The sequence below is a fragment of the Perca flavescens genome, chromosome 18, assembly GCF_004354835.1.
Source record: "Perca flavescens isolate YP-PL-M2 chromosome 18, PFLA_1.0, whole genome shotgun sequence".
In the NCBI taxonomy this organism is placed as follows: domain Eukaryota; kingdom Metazoa; phylum Chordata; class Actinopteri; order Perciformes; family Percidae; genus Perca; species Perca flavescens.
In genome coordinates, this window is record NC_041348.1 from 4763382 (window position 1) to 4785335 (window position 21954).

A 21954-nucleotide genomic window follows, 5' to 3' on the forward strand; every position below is an offset into this window, starting at 1 on the left:
AAATGGCACTGGTGGTATACGCTACATATGAAATTTTTTTGTACTTAAAGGTTCACAATAACCGTTTTTTTTTAGCCTGTTTGAGCACCATAATGGATAGCTACTGATCAGGGGTATTGATAGGAATACTGCTATGTATGTAGTCCGATGTATTTACCTCTGTTTGCAGCCTTTTCTCGCTCTTTTTCTCCTTTAGTCATTCTTTCCTCAATGCCAAATAACTATTCTCCTCACCTTCCCCTGAGGCATGGAATACATTTCCACACTCAATAGTGCCATCTGCTGTTGTGCTGTCATTTACACTTCTCATGCAGCATTAGTGTTGCTAAATGGGTGTTTTGCAACCCCAGTTAAATCACGATCAAATTACTATTAAATGACAAGCTGAATGATGATGATGATGAAGATGATGATGATGATTTTGTGCACTCCAAGAATCAGCTGCACACAATCAGTCATGGTAGACAGCAGGGATTTAAAGTGAGCCTTCCGAAGCAGATTGAATATCCTTTTAGTCGATCTACTATATGCTTTGCATGTTGTGTCAAACACACACACACACACACACACACACACACACACACACACACACACACACATAACCAGTACTTATCATTCGTGTGGTTTATGTTTTAATCAAGTGGCCCCTCTTCTTAAAAGCCTGTTGTCTCACTGAATCAAAGGCTCATTTCTCCAAACCAAAGCAATCTTACAGACCTTGACCATAAACAAAGGTCAGACGTGTTTTAATGCAGTCTGATTACACCACAGTAGCCAGAGAGACAGATGCCTGTCACTGTCTCACTGTAGCATCTTTGATTGTGTCGACAGTCTGCTTTCACATCATATTGTTTAAACCAAATTACAAATTAAGCAGTCGAGTGGGGAAAGACGTTAAGGAGACCGGGAATTTAAGGAGGGGATATCTCCCACTTGGTGAAAAAGAACTAGAGACATGTCAACAAACTGTTGGCAGAATGGCTGCAACTGCATCGCCGCTGGCAGCTACATGAAAATAAAATCCAAAATGAACCCTAATACAATCGATCCAGCTAACTTATTAATATATACATGGTTTGTTTTTATCTGGTTTCACTTGGCATCGAACTGCTCCAAATAGGTAACACAAGAAAAGTAGCTAATTTAGGCTCTTTATCTAGTGTCAACACCTTGGAATAATGCTTGAACACACCCAAGTCGGAATAAGGGGTGTGTTTTCTGTTCTTCCCATTCTGCTGACCTTGCGTGAATGTAGCCTTAAGTTAAGGTAATAGGAACCAAATATTGCCAAGAGAATTCAATGAGCACATATGAGAACATATCCCGTTTTAGCTTCAACACGGCCCCACCACAAATTCAACGTGACATTGCGTCGTAGTTGAGGGGCGGAGTGTCCCGGGATATGTCGTGATTTTTCATAGATGTTTTGGGGGGTCTAGGAAAGAGGAAAATAACTTCTGTTGTTCTGTTTAGAATCAATTGATAGTGTAATAGTGATTGTACATGTAAGCTACTAACTCAAAAAGTAGATTTAGTGTCAAGTTACTCTTTAAGATATTCCTGGTTGATTTGGTGCACCCAGGGCTACTGTGGTAACAGTGCGGTTTAGTACTACAGCAAATACTTCTTGAACAGCTACTTTGTCGGAAATACAACAGAGTAGCAACTGGTGTATCTGTTTAAAGTGCAGCCAAACAAACATAAGGGACAGGACACTTAAGTTGGTTACCTTGCTGAGAAGCTGGATATGTGGAGCCTGTCGCTTGGCTGCTCCTGACTGTTCCATACTCTTTTGCAAAAATTAAAACATGATCTGCTGTAATAAGTTTAGAACAATTAGCGGTTGTTGTTAGAAATATTCTCATTGATAAATTACTGCTAACTTGCTTACCTTTGGTGACACACAGCTATCACAGCAGGCACCCACCTGAGAATAACAATGGGGATGATTAAAAATGCATTACAGTGAAGAGGAGATTGAGAGAACGTGTGTGTGTGTGTGTGTGTGTGTGTGTGTGTGTGTGTGTGTGTGTGTTTGTTTTGTTTTTTTCTAATTGTGCAGACCCTGGAGTAGAGCTGAGCGACATGGAGAAAATCAAATATCACGATATTTTAGACCAAAGACCTCGATATTGTAGTTGTTATTGGTGCTTTCACAAAATATTTACACAATGATTTTTTTGGCAAATAATCATCAGTAATGTGGATATAATGACTCGGTGGGTAAAGGCAAATAATAAAAGAACTGGAACAGTCTGGTAAGTTCAGAAAATTACATCACTTTACTGTAATGCAGCCTTTAAAAACAGAAAAAGACAACACTTGTGTTATATTAGGATATAATGATATCCAAAATCTAAGACGATATCTAATCTTGTATCACGAATATCGATATAATATTGATATATTGCCCAGCCCTACCCTGGAGGCTTGGAAGCAGTAGCAGCTACAGCAGTGCGCTGGCTAAGTTTATGTTGCTGCTTGGCATGTCACTGAGGGTTTATGTAAGAGCACATGCAGGCTCCGTCTCTCTCACACAGACACACACACACACACACACACACACACACACACACACTGTAAATACCCCAGCCATGGATTATGCTTGTATTTTCTCTTTCTCTCTGTGCCTCTTGTGTTGTGTTCTGCTCAGTGAAGTAGCATCTAAGTGATGCTTTGATGAAGCAATGTAAACAGCCATATGCAGCGACAGCCAGTGCTGTCACGCCAAGGTCCTGCTAGTGTGTACCTCCACACAGGCTTGACTGCATGTGACAATGTTAGCAAAGAGATGCATGAAACATAAGGCATTATTTACACAGCCCTCTGGTGCCACAGTGGAAAGACGGAAAATCTTCAAGAAACAAGTCAAAGTGAAAGCCTAATTTTTTTTAGTAGAGCTGTAACAATTCCAAATGTTGCTATGCAATGAATCGTCTCAAAAATAATTGGGATTAACAATATAACTGTTACCTTTCAGTCAAATTTAAATTACTTTTTTAAACAGATTAAAGTTTTGAATGAATCACAGCATACATCTTTTGATAATGTAACATTTTGCCCAACAAGGCAACACCAGAATGTTCAATTTCTCTGGCTTAATGCTGCGTTTCAGGCAATCCGTAACCCGTGTTTTCACAACCTTCTACCCGTGAAAGTGCCCTGGAACGGCAGTCACTCGTGAACTCGTACCAGATCATTGTACTACCAGTTACAGTTTTGGCGACCCCTGTTGATGCTGTACAGGCACCGGTGATTAACGGTGAGAAATAGAAATAAATAGACATAAATAGGCAAAGTAAAGTAATTCCGCACATTATCAAAACAATACACATACGATTGTGTACTACTACAGGTTATATTTATTAAATCAAGCCCAAAATATGTCAGCGACTAGAAATCGCTAGTATCAGCTAGTGCTAGCTAATGTCAACGTTAGGTAACCGCTAGCTAACGCTAGCTAGAAACTGGAACTGGAACGCTAACAAGTTGTGAGTCATGACTTGAAGTCGTAACTTACGGGCTAAAAATTGTGTCTGGAACGCAGCATAAGACCAGCTTGAGACGGCCACAGCCCAGGATGTTTGGAGTTGCTTTGGCAACAAGTGACAGCCGCCGCTAGCATAGCTTTAGCTCAACGGCCCGACCAATAATCACTTATATAATTACAATTTGGCACATTGAAACAGAATCAACAATGACCATCAACAGTCCTACCCCTTAGGACCTTAGGACTAATGTTAGCAATCAATTGCGGTTAAACAAAGAAACTGCAAATATGTAAAGAAATTTCGATTAGACAATTATGTTATGACTGTTACAGCCGTATTTTTAAGTGTATCGCTAATGGGAAAATACAGACCTCGAGCACTTTATAGGACAAATTACAGTCCCAGGCTGACCGCTAAAACCTGTGCTTGCATGCTGGGAAGATGAATAGTTAGTGGCAAACCTGCCACATACTGTTGATAACATTAGCGGCAGCGCAGAGTGTCCTGTAGGACCTGCAACGAGGAGAGGGGACCTTCTGTGCTTCATGAGTGGGAATATTAATAGGCTTTAGACCATAAATGTTTATTATCTGTACCGCTCAGATGTGTGTTATTTTATTTTATTCCATGCTATTCTTTTTTATTCCATTCTTTGATGTGCGACTTGAGTCTGTTCAGTCGTCTCTGAGCAGTTACAGTGAGGTATTCGTTTTTTTCTCTTGGCACTACTGCGGGTAATGATAACATTTATCCACAGGGAGAAATGATATTGAGCCATCCATATTGTTTAGCGAGAGGGATCCTGAGCACAAATGAGCTCTGAGGCTCCCAAAAGTGTGTACATGAGTGTGTGTGTGTGTGTGTGTGTGTGTGTGTGTGTGTGTGTGTGTGTGTGTGTGTGTGTGTGTGTGTGTGTGTGTGTGTGTGTGTGTGTGTGTGTGTCATGTTCTAGCATGTGTCTCCGGACTATGGCAGCAGCAGGAAGAGATAGATTTGGAATCAGACACTATCAGTGGAAAATAGAGGTACACACCACAGAGCATGGCATCGCCATGGCAGCGGGCCAAGTCAGGCATTATAGGAGAGTGAGTGCATGAATGAGCCATTGGGTCATCTTTTGGGAGATAGGTGGACATTCAGAGGTCTGTTTTGGCACGTCTGCAGTTAGTCAGTTTTCCTGTCCATTGGCTTTGTCAGGTGTGATTAATTATAGCAGGCATAAACGGTGAAGGTTCATTATAGTATTTAATCAAGATAGAATCAGTGGATCAGAGTTATAAAACAGGACTTACAATTTAATATATCAAACCCCATTTTTTATACTATTTTATACTATTTATGCATGCCATTTTTTCAGCAATAACCATTAAATGTATTTACATTTACAATTGCCTCTCTGTATAGGATTCTGCTAATCCCGTGTGGTAACAGACCTGTGTGCGTGGCACAAGGGGTTTACAGGAAATTATGTAGAAGACAGCATTCACATCAAATGTTCAGTATTTACATTTATATATACTTTCTAGCTTAAAATATAAATGTAAAGGTATAATATACAGGATGCAATGTATAGACAAAACTAATCCCTCTCAGTCATCACTTATGCACCAATGCACACGTTTAACCGACACACACACACAAACACACACACACACACACACACACATTTCATAACGTTACGTATTATTGTGACGTAGCATTTGTTGATTACAGCTTTAAAATGATGACCCCAAAACTATGATTAGCTTGTTTTTGTCTGAAAGTTTTAGTGTGAAAGTTCAAAGTTGATCTTTGACATAAAATCTAACTCAAGGTCAACTTACTAGCTTTTTCTAGAGCTTTCTACTGTATCTGGCAGTATATGACTTAGTCTATATCCTCAACGTTCCACTTCCACGCCGGATGCATATATTTTCGCCGATGTCCGTCTCCTTCCTCTTTCTTTGTGTTGGAATTCTAACCTCCGGTGGATTTGTGAGGACTATGGTTAACTGCTCCTCAGATCTCTGCAGGGTAAATCAAACAGCTAGCTAGACTATCTGTCCAATCTGAGTTTTCTCTCGCACTATTTTGCAGCGGCTCCGTGCAAAATAGTGACTGGTTGTGATTGGTTTAAAGAAATGCCAATAAACCAGAGCACGTTTTTCTCCCATCCCGGAATGCTGTGCGGACTAGCCAGACCCTCCTCCGCTCCACAGCGTGTGGATGGTCTGGCAAAGCGAGACTATATATAACTAAACAGCAAATGAATAAACTGATGAAACAGTCAACAGACGAAATGAGTGAAAGTAAATGTTAGTTAATGGTCCAGAGAGTATATAAATCGGATTCATATTGCTTTATGACAGCAGGGGAGATGCACTCAAACTCTATCAGGGTGCTCCCCAGAGCCAGAAAAGATCCCAACACTGCTAACTGTAGGCGGCCTCAGATCAGTTACACTTTCAGCGGCTTATATTTACCATTTTCTTAACTATTTTTTAGTACATACAGTAGATACAGTAATCCAGTTACACGCAATCTGCAGCTCCCTAAACTGCAACAGAATGTGCATTTAGTAAACAAATCTTCGTCGCATTCTAATCCTGACCCTTGCGACTTCATCACTGGAAGCTTTTAAGCTACAAGATGTCTGTCCAGCTTAGCTGCTATCTGAAGAGCTGTCAGCGCCCGCGGGGCAACTTAACACAAATCTGGATCCAGCCTTGCCGTTACCTAACTCAGAAGTTATCTTCGCACCAAACACAAGTCACGTGTCGCTAGTTACTGATGAGCTTCTCGTTTGAGGACTGCGGTTGAATCACTACTTGGTGCTGTTTTCGCGTTTCGGAGCCTCATTATTCATCTGTTCCATGATCTTTGCAGTAAGTCACTGCTCTGTAGTGTGAAATGGCCTTCATTTAAGTGTGACTTTCTATTTCACGCTATTTCTCTCACTCTTTCCTCCCACTTCCTGTTTTTCTATCCGCTCATCTTCTTCTCCACCAGCCCCCCCTCCCCTCTTCCATCTCTCTCTTTCCCTCCTTTAGTTTTTGGATCAGCACAAGTGCCAGCTTGCAGTCTGATTATGAAGGCTTTAATGTTCTATTTAACAGCAGCATGTTTTGGGTCGTGTGTGTGTGTGTGTGTGTGTGTGTGTGGAGGTTGGGTGTTGGGCATCTGTTTGACAGAATAGGCCTCGCCACACACACTCAGTGACACACACACACACACACACACACACACACACACACACACACTGTGACATTAGCCTTTATTAAGCCAGCTGTGCCTGTCTGCCTTGCTCTTCCCCGAGTGGACAGAAACAGTCTGGCATTCAGCCTGTCCTTTGATGGCCGACTCCAAACAGCCATATCAAACAGCCATAACGGCAAATGGGAGCCAAATCAGGACAGAACTAAGAGTTAATGGAAATGTCTACAGCCTAATATTCGTAGCTGTAAAGGCGAGGAAACCGTCGCTTCGAGTCCCGACCGGCTCATTTGGTTTGGGATGATAATTGTGTGTCACCCAGTGATGGTTTTTTTCTTCTTCTTTTTTCGTCCTCCTATTTATCGGACGTCTGACAATGCTTTTACATGTGTCCGAGACATGTAAGATGAACCAAAGAAACTCAGATGAAGGAGTCTCACAGTCTCATCTCCGTGTCCCATTTTTGGTTTTTTTCTTCCCTTTTACATAAAGTGTTTCATAACTTGCCAGATTGTCGAGGAGCCGCAGTGGCTTTCTCTCCCCCTCCCTCCCTCCCGTTATCAACATCTCTCCTGCATCACTTCCCTGACACCTTTTCTTCCCCCCCACTCCCTCAACTTTTTCTTCACCACGTCGCTGCGTCCGTCTGTCCACGTGCCTCCTCCAGTTCCTCCCGGCCCTGGGTAGATGAGCTGAGGCAGGGCCATGCGGGGGGGGAAGGGGAAGGGGGGGCAAGAGGAGAGAAAGCCACGTCGCATTTGTGCAGAAAGCGACAGGCACCGTCCTGTTCAATCCTGGCAGCCTCACGCCATCTCCCCCCTGTCCCGAGGGGGGCTTCCTGCCTCACATTAGTCTGGCTCCTCCTGAGCAGAAGGCCAGATAGGGACCTGGATCTATCGCTGTCACACTCCCTCTAACACTTTCTCTGTCACACTCACTCTTCTGTCCCTCCTCATCTCTTTGCTCATTTCCTCTCTCTCTCTCCTCTTCCTCTTCTGTCTGTTAACTCCTCACCGCAGTCTGATCACTTTGCTACTGCAGCAGAATTTACATGGGTGGGACCTTATTGCAGAGCCGCCGTTTTGCAACCCGAAATGACTCTCACTGTCTAACCCTTAACCCTGTTCCAAAGTCTTATTTATGCCCTCTAAGTGTATTTTTTTCAGTAGTTGTTCTGGAATTTTTATCTTTGCTATCTTATTTTTTGTTTTTAATATTTATTATTTTGAATATATCATCTTGTATTTTCTCTATGTGTATATGTCCTTGTAACTTGCTGCTTGCAACAGAGTAATTTCCCAATTTGGGATTAATAAAGTCCATTTATCTATCTATCTATCTATCTATCTATCTATCTATCCATCCTCCTCCTCTTCCTCACTGTTATTCCTTCTACCTTCTTTCTCTTTTTTTTCTCTCCCATCAACTCCACCCTCTCCTCTCCCATTAGGATGCAAGGCTTCGGCCCCCCCCTCCCATCCGTCGTGACTTTCAGACAGTTTGTGCGTGTCGGTTACTCTCAAGCGAGGCTCAGGCAGCGTCCTCGTCTTTTTTCTTTTCTTTTTTTTTTGTCTTCGCCTGTATGACGAGACGAGTCTGCTGCGCACACGGACAGGGACACGGTGTAGAACAGTCTCGTAGCGCCTGAAACAAAACGGCGCGTGCCTCTGATTGCTCGCCGCGTGAAACTGCAGCAGTGGTGTTTGATGTGTTATGTGATAAGGGGCCGCTCGTCGTGATGAAACCGCAGATAGCAATCAAATGACTGCAGTTCCCCTGAGTTTTCCAGAGGGTTTCAGCGCATTCAACCAAATGCATTTTACTCTAAAATGAATGCTAATGTTGCTTCAGAGCTGCTGGGTGTGTAAATAAGCAACTGTTTGCCGTATCAACCTAAAAGGTGATATGTCAAAGTTGTGTTTACAACTTTCTGCAAAAAAAAAAAAAATCACTTATTGTAGGTTTAAACCTTTTTTTTTTATAAAGCTAGTCTTACTCATAAAACTTGACTTCCTCCTGAAAAAGTGCACTACTTGTCGTTATTTAGTCCTGCATTTGTCAGTGAAAGAAACAGGAAGGCAAAATATAACAAAAAAATAATAACAATGAGGAAGGAAATATTAAAAAGCCTTCATTGTAGTGGCTAAATTGTAATATAATAAACAAGGACACTCAAAGAGTGCAGCCCTCTGTAAAGACATGCCCTATCTCATAATGTTAACGCAGTGTCTATTTCCCAAGTTTCCGATTATTCCAACACCTCATAAATGCAGCGCGAACGCCCCTATCTTGCAATGTTAACGAAAAGTGAATATATAATTGGCGTTTCAGCCCCGTGATTCGGATCCACACCAAAATGCCCATGCTACGCCCTTCCACCAAGTCTCACGGAAATGGTGCCAGTAGATTTTCCGTTATCCTGCTGACAGACAAACCAACCAGCAAACTGAACCGAAAACATAATCTCCTTGGCGGAGGTACAAAAGAGCCAACACGTCTCCACAGCTGAAGGTCTAGGTCAAGGTTTTCAACAATAAAAACAAGCAGGATCTGTTGACATTTGCTGGCAGATGAAATAAAAAACTAAGCTGATTCGCCTCGACTACATTCACGCTTGCAGCATTCACTGAATATGAGGTAACATAAAGTTCAAGAGCATCTCTCTTTCTTCAGTGACTCCTCTTGCTTCTGTCTTACGTAAAAGATGTTGAATTTATAGTTTATATAGATGTAGTCTCGCATTGCCGGACCTTCCTCCACGGCGCTGCGGAGGAGAGTCTGGCTAGTCCACACAGCATTCCAGTGTTGCCAACTCTTTTCTAATGAAAGTCGCTAGCAGCAGCTCCAAAAGTCGCTAAAAGTCACTATATGACATCATACGCTCATTTGCATATTTGTGACGTCACTACGCAATCATTTGCATAATGCTTATTGGTTGTGTCAGCAAGGTAGATAGAAAGAAATAGAAATCGTTAGGCAAATAATCACAAATTCAATACAGAATGTATTTTACCTTATAATTATTACTTAGGGAGCCTATCTTTGAAGTACAAATAGAAATTCTACAAAGGGAGGGGAAACGATCGATAAAGAATTCTCAAAGAAGGCTGGCTTGCCGAGGGCCAGGCCAGCTCAGCAGCGTCTTTCTCCTGTCGCGTCCGGCTGTCTCTCATACCTACACCGGCCCCCGCACCCCGTCCCCTCCCCTTCTACCTGCCTGGGCACTGTGCGCACTGCTGCTGCACATGAGGAGAGAGGGGAGGGGCTGCTCCTCAGTCACAGAACAGAAGAGAGAGGAGACTGTTTTGGTGGCCACAGACTGGCCACTTTTAAACAGAAAGTCGCCAGATTTGTTGCTAGTCGCTTTTTTGAAAAGAAGTCGCGAAGGGGGGTCTGAAAAGTCGCTAAGTTGGCAACACTGCAGCATTCCGGGATGGGAGAAAAACGTGCTCTGGTTTATTGGCATTTCTTTAAACCAATCACAAGCGCCGGATGGCGCAACGGTGCCGTTGCAAAATAGCCTCGGGAAGGAACTTGTTTTGGTGGATGTTCAACAGAAATGGATGTTCAACAGAAAACTCCGATTGGACAGATAGTCTAGCTAGCTGTCTGGATTTACCCTGCAGAGATCTGAGGAGCAGCTAACCATAGTCCTCACAAATCCACCGGAGGTTAGAACGCCAACACAAAGAAAGAGGAAGGGGACGGACATCCGGCCGAAAAGAAGAAATGAAACGTCGTTGATATAGACTAATATACATGCAACCGTGAGTTTTTGTGAGATCAGCAACAAAATTGCACACAACAAACTACAAGACATTCCCTTTAAATAATAAAACAGAACAGAATATCTCCTAATTCCCTGATAAAAGCTGTTACTGCAAACCACAGGTCCTCAGAGAGCAGCCTCGCTCAGCTTAGATTACCCATCGGCTAGGGTTTTTTTACCAAAGAGGTCAAGTGGAAGGTTACATCTGATGAATCACTCGGCTTTTTGCGGCCTACCCACTAGGGCTGCCAACTCAGAGTCGATTAGTCGACTAATCGGTCGTTTTGGTCTTAGTCGACTAAGATTTCTTTAGTCGATTAGTCATTTTTTATGCTTATTCATGCTTAATTACTTATTTCCAAGAAACTTCTGAGCACATTTATGGTAAACACAAGATTTAAAGTGGTGCTTTTGCAGGATTAATTGTGGAGAAACTCAGTTTTACAGATGGTTAATTAACTACATTTATATTGTGCTTTTCTAGTCATAACCACCTCTCAAAGCGCACAGCTCTGTCAATTAAATCAACTAATCGATTAGTCGACAAAATCCTATAAGTGTTAGTCGACTAAGAATTTCTTTCGTCGAGGACAGCCCTACTACCCACAGGGTTCACGGTGAGCAGTAGCTGAGGAGCTAAAGCACGGGGCTCGGTGGTCATCCACATAGTTACTGCATTAGCCTTTGACCCTGTGTACATGCAGCGATGACAGGGATGGCTTGGACTGCCAGCACGCAGAAGGGCTTTAAGTTGGAGCCGCCGCTGAGATCAGAGCTGATCCGTGGTATTTAAATGAATGATATACAGTAGAGTCGTAGGGAGGTAGACTTTGATCGCACAAAAACAGATTAAGGTTGAGAACAATCTATTTTTGCAACATCCTTTTACATGTGCAAAAGGGCAAAACAATATATTGTTTTATCTATCTACCCATCTATCTATCTATCTATCTATCTATCTATCTATCTATCTATCTACCTACCTATCTATCTATCCATCTATCTACCTACCTACCTATCTATCTATCAATATATCTACCTATCTATCTACCTATATATCTATCTACCTACCTATCTTTATACCTACCTACCTACCTATCTATCAATATATCTACCTATCTATCTACCTATCTATCTACCTACCTACCTATCTATATATCTATCTATCTATATATCTATCTATCTATTGGCAATAAATACACTATGCCTCATTTTTGGAGGGAATACTAAAACAAGCCAACTTTGGAACTTGACTTGAGCGTGGAAAACAACTTAACTTATGTTTATATTCTCTTCCTCCTTTCTTTTTCCCATCCCAGTTCTTCCCGTACGGCGACGCATCCAAGTTTGCCCAGCACGCCTTCAGGACCTTCGACAAGAACAGCGATGGCACCATTGACTTCAGAGAGTTCATCTGCGCGCTGTCCATCACGTCACGAGGCAGCTTCGAGCAGAAGCTCAACTGGGCCTTCAACATGTACGACCTGGACGGAGACGGCAAGATCACACGGGTGGAGATGCTGGAGATCATCGAGGTATCACAGCGGCCAAGAATGTTGGATTCTTAAAATCGCTTCTGTCGAGCCTCAATTTAGTAGCATCAGGGCATTTACTTATATGTCATTATTTTTAAAGGAGTCGTGTGAGAAATAAGCAGTTGGTCAAATGATAGATTGCCACATGGCATGTGTGCTTTTTAACCTGCTGAGTCACAAGATGATTTATTGTATTTATCAAAAGGCAGAAGTGCATGTTTAGAGCTGACTAATCTGGAATTAAGGGCACTTTGTCTCCGTCTCGTTGATAATGTTATAGTCAGGCAGAGCATTAAACGCGTTCAATTTTAGGGTTGGGAATCACCAGAGGCCTCAAGATACGATATCATCACGGTATGATATTATTGCGATTTGAAATATCGATACAGTGTTGCCACGGAAAATACTCCACCCCCTCTATTTTTAATTGTCTATCGGCATCGTTTCTACTCACTCACACGTGGCGCTAAACTCCCTATATATTTTACGTGAGATGTGTAAACATAGGCTACGAAGTTATACCTACAAATTATAGATTACATTTTAATCAAAACCTTGGTTCTTAATAATGATTTTACAGACAGAATACATACATGCAGATGTAAATATACAGCAGAAATGGCTCGTGTGCATCAACATCTGAGCAGTGAAGTCCACTAACAAACGACGATCTGTACATAGTATAAATATAGAAATATGTTCTTCATGCATGTGTGGATGCGTGCAGAGACTAATCTTTCACATTCTGTTCTGTCGTGTGGGAGGACACATCAATAAAAAAAATGTAAAAAAAAAAATATAGCCCCGGCTGTGGTGACGGTGCATTTGTGATATTATTTGGACAGCACATCACATTATCTGTGCAAATCAGCAACGGCCGGCATTTTAGACCCATCATTTCAACACAGGAACACGTTTTCTCTCTGTATCTCTCAGGAATAGATAAAGTGAAGGGAACATTGAGGCGGTGTTTTTCAGACAAAGGACCACTTACCCAATAAAAAAAAACTGCTAAACTATCCTGAAAAAAACCAATCGGCCCTCCTACTTTAAAGGTGCTGTAGGTAGGATTGGGAAGATCCAGGACATAGCCAAAGAATTTGGTACATCGACATTTTCTCAGTCCCTCCCCCACCACCATTCTGCTGAAGCCCAAAATGGTCTCCTAAGCCCCTCCCCCCACAAGGGAGAATGAATGCGTGTGCATGAGCAGTGACTGACACGCAGTTAGACACCCCCCACAGAGTCTGTCTTAAGCCATCGATCCAACCTGTCAGTTTACAGGAACCATTAAAACTTTATTCCTCCGTATATCCTTCAAACGTCACGCTGAGCATTTGGAACATCAATTGGAGGTGTCAGTTTGCTGAAGTACGACAACACAGAAATAACAGCCAATTCAAATAATAATCAGGGGTTTCCTCCAGAAAAGTTGTTCATCCCGTTGGCAAGTGTCTTTTCTTTTCTTTCTTTTTGACGTGTGCCTGGCTGGGGTCAGTCACAGACTGATGGCAGCGTTAATGTAGAGCCCTATAGTTTCTGTGATAACAGAATCATGGATGGAATCACTAATATGCTCTTCACTGTTAGGCTTTGGAGTGGCTTGCAGACAGTTTGAGAAATGCTGTTTTAAATTTTAAACTAAAAACATGATATTTTACCAAATCTACTAGCAGACCACTCTTTGAGTTTCTGCATTAAGAGACTTGAGATGTACTTCATCTCAGCTTAAAGTGCTCATATTATGCTTTTTGGCTTTTCCCCTTTATTGTGTTATATATCTTTTTTGCGCATGTTATAGGTTTACAAAGTGAAAAAGCCCAAAGTCCCCCCCCAAAGCGACTTACCATCTCCAACAGAAAACACTGTTCACAAACTGCTCCAAACAGCTCTATTGTAGTCCAGCCTTTACTTCAGAGACAAACATGCGTCACTTTGTAACACACGTTATAATGCTCGCCTAGCTGCTAGTGTGGCACTCCCTCATGCTCTGCTTCTGACTGGCTAGTAGTCCTTACCTAGCTACTCAGCATGTGCGACTTCCAACAAAGATTTAACAGAAGTGAGATGCCTCACTCTGTAGCTAAAACAGAGAGCTCAACACACAGGGTAAAAAGAGGAGCTGCAGCAATGTGCAGTACAACAAAAATATGGTGTTTTTTCAAAATGAAACCATGTAAACCTATTCTGGTACAACCTCTTAATACAATTATGAACCTGAAAATGAGCAAAATATGAGCACTTTAAAGAAAAAAAACTCTGCCACTCTCTTTCTCCCCCCTGCAGGCGATCTACAAGATGGTGGGAACGGTGATCATGATGAAAATGAACGAGGACGGCCTGACGCCCGAGCAGAGGGTGGACAAGATCTTCTCCAAGATGGACAAGAACAACGACGACCAGATCTCGCTGGACGAGTTCAAAGAGGCGGCCAAGAGCGACCCGTCCATCGTACTACTGCTGCAGTGTGATCTCCAGAAATAGGCTCGGCCAGCCGCCACGGACTGCACACAAAGAATTTCATGTTCCATTCAGTTTGCAGCTATTTCCACTGAAAAAATACATATATATATATATGCTTGGGACTACCTTTCAATGGATCTGCTTCTTGTGTTTGAAACACTCGTGTGCATGAGAATGTTATTTGCTATAAAAAAAAGATCTATACACATACATACACACCGTATACTGTATGTACAATACAAACACTCACAATACACACACACTACATATGAACACCTCGCACAAATAATATATTATAGATATATAAATATGAATATATATTAAAATTATTTAAAGATCAACTGCCAAAATGTGACGTGTGCAAAGTATTTTCCATACAGTTTCGTTCTACTGGAGCTTGCGCATCGGTGATGTGCTACGTTGAATTCGCCGCTGCTCTATTTATTGTTAGGAGTTTTCCTGACGCTAGCTGCACGTGTTTCTGAGTAATGTCAACGGAACCAAACTTCTCCGATTAATGTTATCTGCCTCCAATAAGACACTCCCATCCATCGTCTCCAATATTAGCTCTAGAAGAGATGGATTAGCGTTTGGTCCAACTTTTCCCTCCTGAAACATGCTTGTACTGTCAGTAAAAATAAAAAAATAAAAAAAATAAGTCAATTTAGTTCATTTGCATGCCTTTAGGTTCTGCCTTAAAAAAATAAATAAAAAAATCTCCTCATTTAGCATCCTGTAATCGAAGACAGAAAGCCTTATCAAAGCGATTTTTACCGAATAGGGAGAGAACGAAATCGCTCGGCAGTAGGTCCTTCTACAAATGTACGGGATGTCTTTTCCCTGTGGTATGTCGAGGCGCTCTCTTTTGACTGCTATAACTGTGGGAGCATGTTTCCTTGTAGATTAGCTGTTCTATATGTTGCTAAGAGCTCAACGCCTGCCCCCCTGTGCATTTTAAACACACTCAATAATCTCATTACAGATAAGCAGATGTTGAATGTGAAGGATTCGTGAAGCAAATGGACCGGAGGAATCAAACGTTTAGATGGAGTTAAATTAGATACGAAGAAAGAACTAAGTATTAATCTATAGTTGGAGAGAGCATTGTTATCTTATCTTACTTATAACCTCTGTGTCACCATCACGTCTACATTTTCTTTCTTCCAATTAGCCTGCAGGTTGCATATCAATACGATGAATTCAGTTTTCTTTTTTTTCTTTTTTAAAAGAGCGTTTAAGTAGAGAAGAAACAAGGCCCGTGCAGCATTTGAACTTTCTGTAGTAGTTGTGTCTTTTTCAGTGGAAGTAAATGAGTGCTGAAGTGGTGAGAGGAGCAGTGAATGGTTTTTCATTATACACCGTTAACTAGTAGAGGACAGCCCTTGCTACAAAGCCATGCGTTTTAGTAAGTTGGACAAAAATTGCCCTCCCTGACCCTCCAAAAGTATTTCTCTCTTACCAATCAGTCAACCTTTTTGTACTTTTTTACTCCCTCCATACATTGTACACGTACTGATGCATTCTAAATGTAGAGAAGTTCAGTGAAGTGCGGTGTCTTCCTTACAAAATGATTTGGAAAAGAACCTGTGAGTAAAAACAAGTTGACCTGGCACCGCAGACACGCGTTAACCTGCGTTCAATGCTACCAGTGTTTGAAGGGAGGCTAAAAGGAGATATCGCAATAAAGATCTAACCGTCCATTGTCATCTCTCAGCAGTGGGGCTCGTCCCCCCACCCCCACCGTCACTTTGTAATCTAAACTTCTTTACACGAAACATCTTTGGCCAAGACAATGTTTCTAATTCCAACTCTTATTACCATTATTGCTATCGAGATACCAAATGTAAGCAACGGCATACATGTACGAGGATTCTTTTGTAGCATGTATTGTGTCCCTGACGACATGGCTGCACTACTCCCTGTGTTGTGATTTAATCTAATAAAAGGAACTCTATGGGCTCTCGTCTGGTCTGTTCACTCTTGTCAAGCATCGTCGCATGTAGATGTATCAGTCGGACGGCATAGTTTTGATTGACTAATCAAAACCGGCCTTTTTTCATAGTTTTTGTTACTTATTTTAAGGTTTTAGTCGCTTTTTTTCCCTATTGTTTCGCTGTCACCTTTTTTGAGTTATTTTTTTGTTTTTGTCACCTTTTTAGATTTTTTTCCCAAAGTTTTTGGTGCCTTATGGAGATGGTTGCACTTAGTGCCCTTTGTATAGGCATCTATATAGAGGGCACTAGTTGCACTGCTTACTTATAGATTTCTAAAAATGTCCCTGTAGAACCACCAGATGTCACTGTTGAAACAAGGTATTGGTAGGCCTAAATAAACAGGTTTTTTTTCTTCCTATGGAAACCTTTGTTTTTTGTTTTTCAGTGGATTCACTTTTCAAGTAGGAATACAGTAAGTCTGTACTCGACAGAAAATCTTTCGAGTGGAAAAGACTGAGAAAGCCTGCAGTGTTTCACCCATGATTCTTTGGCACAATGCCACTGATGATTACACAGGGTTCACTTTGGAGGCTTTTGTCACCACTCACAGGCACAGCAAACTCCAAATTAAAACCCCAGGGATTACATTATCACAAGCTGTTTGGAGAACTAACAATCGGGTGTCTCTCTAACCTTGATCTAAAGGGGTTCACGCAGAGGACGGCACTTCCACTATATTACATTTACAGTATGTACAAAAGGGAGGAGACGGGAACTTTAAGAAAAGGGACATTTATTTTACAGAAACCATACACTTTAGATAGTGTGTACTGATCAACTCAATTGGATATCACACACACACTGCATGACCACGGCTTTAAATTAAGGTAAGATTTTAGAAGTATGAAAAGAGTAAAAAAACTGTAAAGTGACATGCTCTGAGAGATTTCAACATCTTACCCAGGGTGAGTAGTGTGACCAGTCACCATCTAAATTTGTCCCGCTGGTCAACCACTTTGACAGAATCATCAACCAAACAGATGAGTGAACAACAGCTCCCTGCCCTGATGTTAACTCACATACTGCCGGTCTAAACGGTGTTCAACCTCACACATATTTGCTGATGAGAGAAAAAAAAAATCAAACTCTTAATTTCATTTTTAAATCTGTATCTGTGACACTAGCATAAAACCAAGGAACCTGGGAGGTTTGTACAGACAGAGAAAGAAAGATTCTTAACATGGAGGCGAGAGGCGTGGAGGTGGATGAACGCTACTTTGGAGGGTCTGTGTTGATGCCGTATTTCTCTTTTAGAAGCTTCAGCTGTTCCTCTTTCTTCTTTGTGTCCATCTTCTGGAAAGCCTGCGAAGAGAGTTGACAAACAAGGGGATTCATTTTTGGAGTAACTGCATGAAGATATAGGTTCATATTTTCTAAAGATGAATGTGTGACATTCACGAGGGCGTATCCCACGACAGCCCTCGGACCGGACGATGCCTACAGACACCCCGACGCCCGTACGTACTCTGTTTGCGTTGTAGTAGAGGACCACCAGGTAACGGTTGCAGACGTTGAAGCCTGACAGATGGTCGCAGGCGTTCTTGGCGTCAAAGATGTCTTCGTAAACCACATAAGCCGTTCCTCTCGATTCAGGTGTGTTGCCTCTGAGAAATGACAAAGAGAAAAATACACCAGAAGTGACTATGAGACCAACATGTGCTAAGGGGAAGGTAAGGTGTACATGCCACACAAAAGAAGACATTTTAATGGAACCAAAGCAGAACCCCTGTCGGCTGAGTTGCTGTGTTTGACCCATATATCAACAATGACCTCGTTTCCATTGCTCTTTATACTACTACGAGGTGTTTGGTGATGGGTGTTAGGCTTTATTCAAGCACTTCACATCCGGCAGGCCAGACTACTCTGCTGCTGCTTGGATGTCACACAAAAACTGAAAAAACAAGTTTTTAAAAAGAGAATGTGTAAACAGGATTATAATTTCTCATGTATTAAGTATCCCACATGCTTTTTTAAATATTTTTTCTCAAGAATAACAAAACTACTACTTTATTGTAGCTGATTGTATGAAAGGACTATAGACGTAATAAGTAGGGGTGGGAATCACCAGAGGCCTCCCGATACGATATCATCACGAAACTTATGTCGCAATACGATATTACTTTGATTTTAAAAATATTGCGACATTCTGCGATATATTGCAATTTATTACCTTTTCCCCCCCAACTTCAAATGTTTCCCAATTTCAAATTATGTCCCCAAAAGGAAACTTTGTCAACCTCGGTTTTATCTTAAAAGATACATTTCTCTGTTTGTTCATCTCACTGCAAAAAGGGATTGTCAAGCAGACAAACACATATATAATAATAGATTGATACTTGGCGTCTGTGTATCGATACAGTATTGCCACAGAAAATATTGCGATACTATGCTGTTTTCCCCCACCCCTAGTAATAAGTAAAAACGCATGATAAAATAGTATATTTTTGTTACTTTTTATTTCAAAAAACGGCAAAACCATAATAACCTCCTAGGCAGAAGTAATAAAAATAGAAAATTAAAAAGTAACGCTCAACAAAAATCCTAAAACCTACTAACAGCAGCTGATCTGTCCTGACAACTAACCCAACACACTTCTCTCCTGTGGGTTTCCCCTGGAAATTAGGCCCCAGCCATATTTGATGGCGAATCGAGGCCGCCGCAACCCTTCACTGCCAACAGGTTGCGCCTGTGGTGCCACGCTGCGTCTCCACGGTTACCAGATGAGTGCCGTTTGCCACTGTCCAACACCTGCCACAAGCTCACCACTGCGGTGCCAATCGACCGCCAGGGCCAGTAATCACACTCGCCGTCTCTCCCAAATGTGAGTAGTAGCGTGTGTCACTACATCATGTTACATGTCATAATAAATCTCAACCGACCAAATCTAAGTCTGATGCAGAGTCTACAATAACATTTATGTACTTACTTTGGCCCATTTGGGCTATATAAAACCTGCAGAAAGCTACAGTGTATTTACCACTTACGTTCTGATTTGACGTATTGGTCCATATTTCCCAAAGATATCGTACATTTCCTCCGCTGTGATCTTGTAAGGAAGGTTCCTGACGTACAGGATTCTGTTCACCTCGGGAGGCAATCGGATCTGCAACGCACAGCAAGAAAAACGGGAGGTAAACAACTGTTAGACAATACGTTTACAGTGCAGTGGAATAGCGAAAAAGGACCAGCTGTTAAGGGTTGGCATAGAGTGCTGTTTGGGTTAGTACCACTTAGGGCTGGGCGATAAAACGATAACGATATGTCTCGCGATAGACACGTAATCAATATCAATAGAAAATGCGATCGATAAAACGTTCGATAACTTGTTTTTCTTCACCAGAAGAAACCAGAGGTTGCGAAGCAAGTTTGGTTGCATGAACAAAAGGTACTCACTCTCTGGTAACCTAGCAACGTAGGGAGTGACACTCTGGCAGCCAATCATGTAACAGTATCAAGTTTGGTTGTGCCACATCGCTGTCTCTTGTTCTTCAATAACAGAGCCGGCGTGGAGTGATAAGTGGAAAGTGAGTGCCGCAGGGAGGAAAACAAAGTCAGTATGGCAGTTTTGGGGGATTTTATAAGTCTGACCGTAGTCAGACCAAGGTCGTCAGACCGTCGTCCCCACCAACACTGGTAATGCCACAAACTTGTTTTACCACCTTAGCCGCGCTCACACTTTGGAGCACTGCCGTATTCGCCATCAACGTCCAACAACATCTGCAGCTGCAACACGGCACAAACAGCAGACCACCATGGAGAGGTACTCTGCATCAGCGCCTTACTAAACACTACAAGCAGCAGACCGCCATGGAGAGGTACTCTGCATCAGCGCCTTACTAAACACTGCAAGCAGCAGACCACCATGGAGAGGTACTCTGCATCAGCGCCTTACTAAACGCTACAAAGAAATAACAGAGGCAGACATGCTGAGCACTGTCCAGAAGCCAGGTTACCAACCTAGCACTAAACCTGCAGAAAATAGTTTTTTTCAGGTTTCTTATATTTAACATTTTGCACCATTTTATTACATTTTATTAAGCATTTCTTTCTTATTATTTAATTTTGCACCTTAATGTTCAGAGATAATTGTTAAGTGTTCATTGTGATTTTAGACCTATGTTTACATTTTAATTATTTGAGTGTTTTCCATGGTTGTGTTGACATTTCTGCTTTTATAACTGAGGGGATTATAATCAGAGGAAGGTTAAGTTTAAAATAAAAATGTTTAAATTTAATATATTTTTCTCCTGGTCCTTATTTTAAATAGGTCATAAAAAATATCAATAATTATCTATATCGACCGATATGAAACACTTATATCGTGATACAGTTTTCAGCCATATCGCCCAGCCCTAGTACCACAGGAGTGCTTGACACGTTATGTTACGTTCAAAGTCAAATCAATTCTTCAAAGTTTGAGAGACATATGAATTATTTGGAGTCTGATGTTTCTGCTATCTTGCTACGGGGATTCCCTGAAAGATCTTGATGAGAGAGAGCTGATTTCCCATTATTTGTATAACTTTTGGTTGTATGTATGTAACTGAGCCAGTATTTTTGGTTTATTTGTTTGTAATCCTTGTTTTATTTGTTGCAAATGTGAAAACTAATTATAAAAAAAAAAATATATATATATATATATATATATATATATATATATATATATATATATAATATAAAAAAGAAGTATGCTTAATGAGGATGTATATAGTAAACATTAAAAAACAGACAAATTACACAGCTACTGCTGTGCCCCACATACAGCACACTTTCAGTGTTCCCTAATCTAGCTAGCTAGCTAATGAAAACACTAACTTCAGGGCTCATTTAACCTGCACTGCGATAAAAGCTAGCTAAATCCCTCGTTTCTATGTGAAATGACCATATTAATAATAATTTTAGTTGCACAGAGGCCACCACCCACCCTTAGTTTAGACAGATATGCGTTAGGTTAACGTTACTGTGTTTAAGGACCATTCTCGTTACCAAACCTAGCTAGCTAGCTAACGTTAGCACATTGTCAATTTCGAGGCACTGCTATTAAAATGTTTACAGCGTTCGTGTTGCCACATTTCCAAAACTAAATTTCAAACAGCAAACAAGTAACTTTTAAGACGTAGCTAGCATATGTGTAGAAAAGCAAGAAGGCGGCAAGTTTCAACATACGTAGTGGGATTGTTTTCAATTCGTTAGCATGCTAACCATTTGCTAGCGCTGGGTGATGCTAGCTTCTAGCATTACCAAGCTAATAACATTAGTTATAATAATTTTACAGAATATATCAGCTGACTCGCTTGGACTTACATTAGCGCGTTTCGCTGCTTGCATAGCCATGGTGAAAGTGTTGTAGGTGTAAATAAGACCACTGAACAACAAACACGCAGTTTCCCAGCTAGCTAGCTATCTCTCCACTCTTCCCGTTAGGTTAAAATGGCAGCGGTAGTCAGTTCACTTGGTGGTGACGGAATTCCGGTTTCCGATTTAGCGAATGGGTGCAAAAACAGCGCAGT

The 21954-nt window shown here is 41.5% G+C and overlaps 2 protein-coding genes across 3 annotated transcripts in view; one reads left to right on the top strand and one right to left on the bottom strand.

Annotated features, from left to right (window-relative positions):
- The window catches only part of vsnl1a (visinin-like 1a), a 40497-nt gene extending 25815 nt beyond the window's left edge, over positions 1–14682 (top strand). For both annotated transcript variants that reach the window (XM_028605299.1, XM_028605298.1), the window contains exons 4-5: positions 11772–11987; positions 14274–14682. In XM_028605299.1, the coding sequence (XP_028461100.1) occupies positions 11772–11987; positions 14274–14471 (414 nt within the window). In that variant the 3' untranslated portion in view covers positions 14472–14682. The remainder of the gene's footprint in view (positions 1–11771; positions 11988–14273) is intronic.
- A 2478-nt stretch (positions 14683–17160) lies between these two features.
- Positions 17161–21954, bottom strand: sf3b6 (splicing factor 3b, subunit 6). The gene is made up of 4 exons (XM_028605490.1): positions 21749–21954; positions 19429–19547; positions 17910–18048; positions 17161–17746 (listed from the first exon to the last, which is right to left on the bottom strand). Exons 1-4 carry the CDS (start codon positions 21776–21778, stop codon positions 17657–17659), a joined length of 378 nt encoding a protein of 125 aa, XP_028461291.1. The 5' UTR covers positions 21779–21954; the 3' UTR covers positions 17161–17656.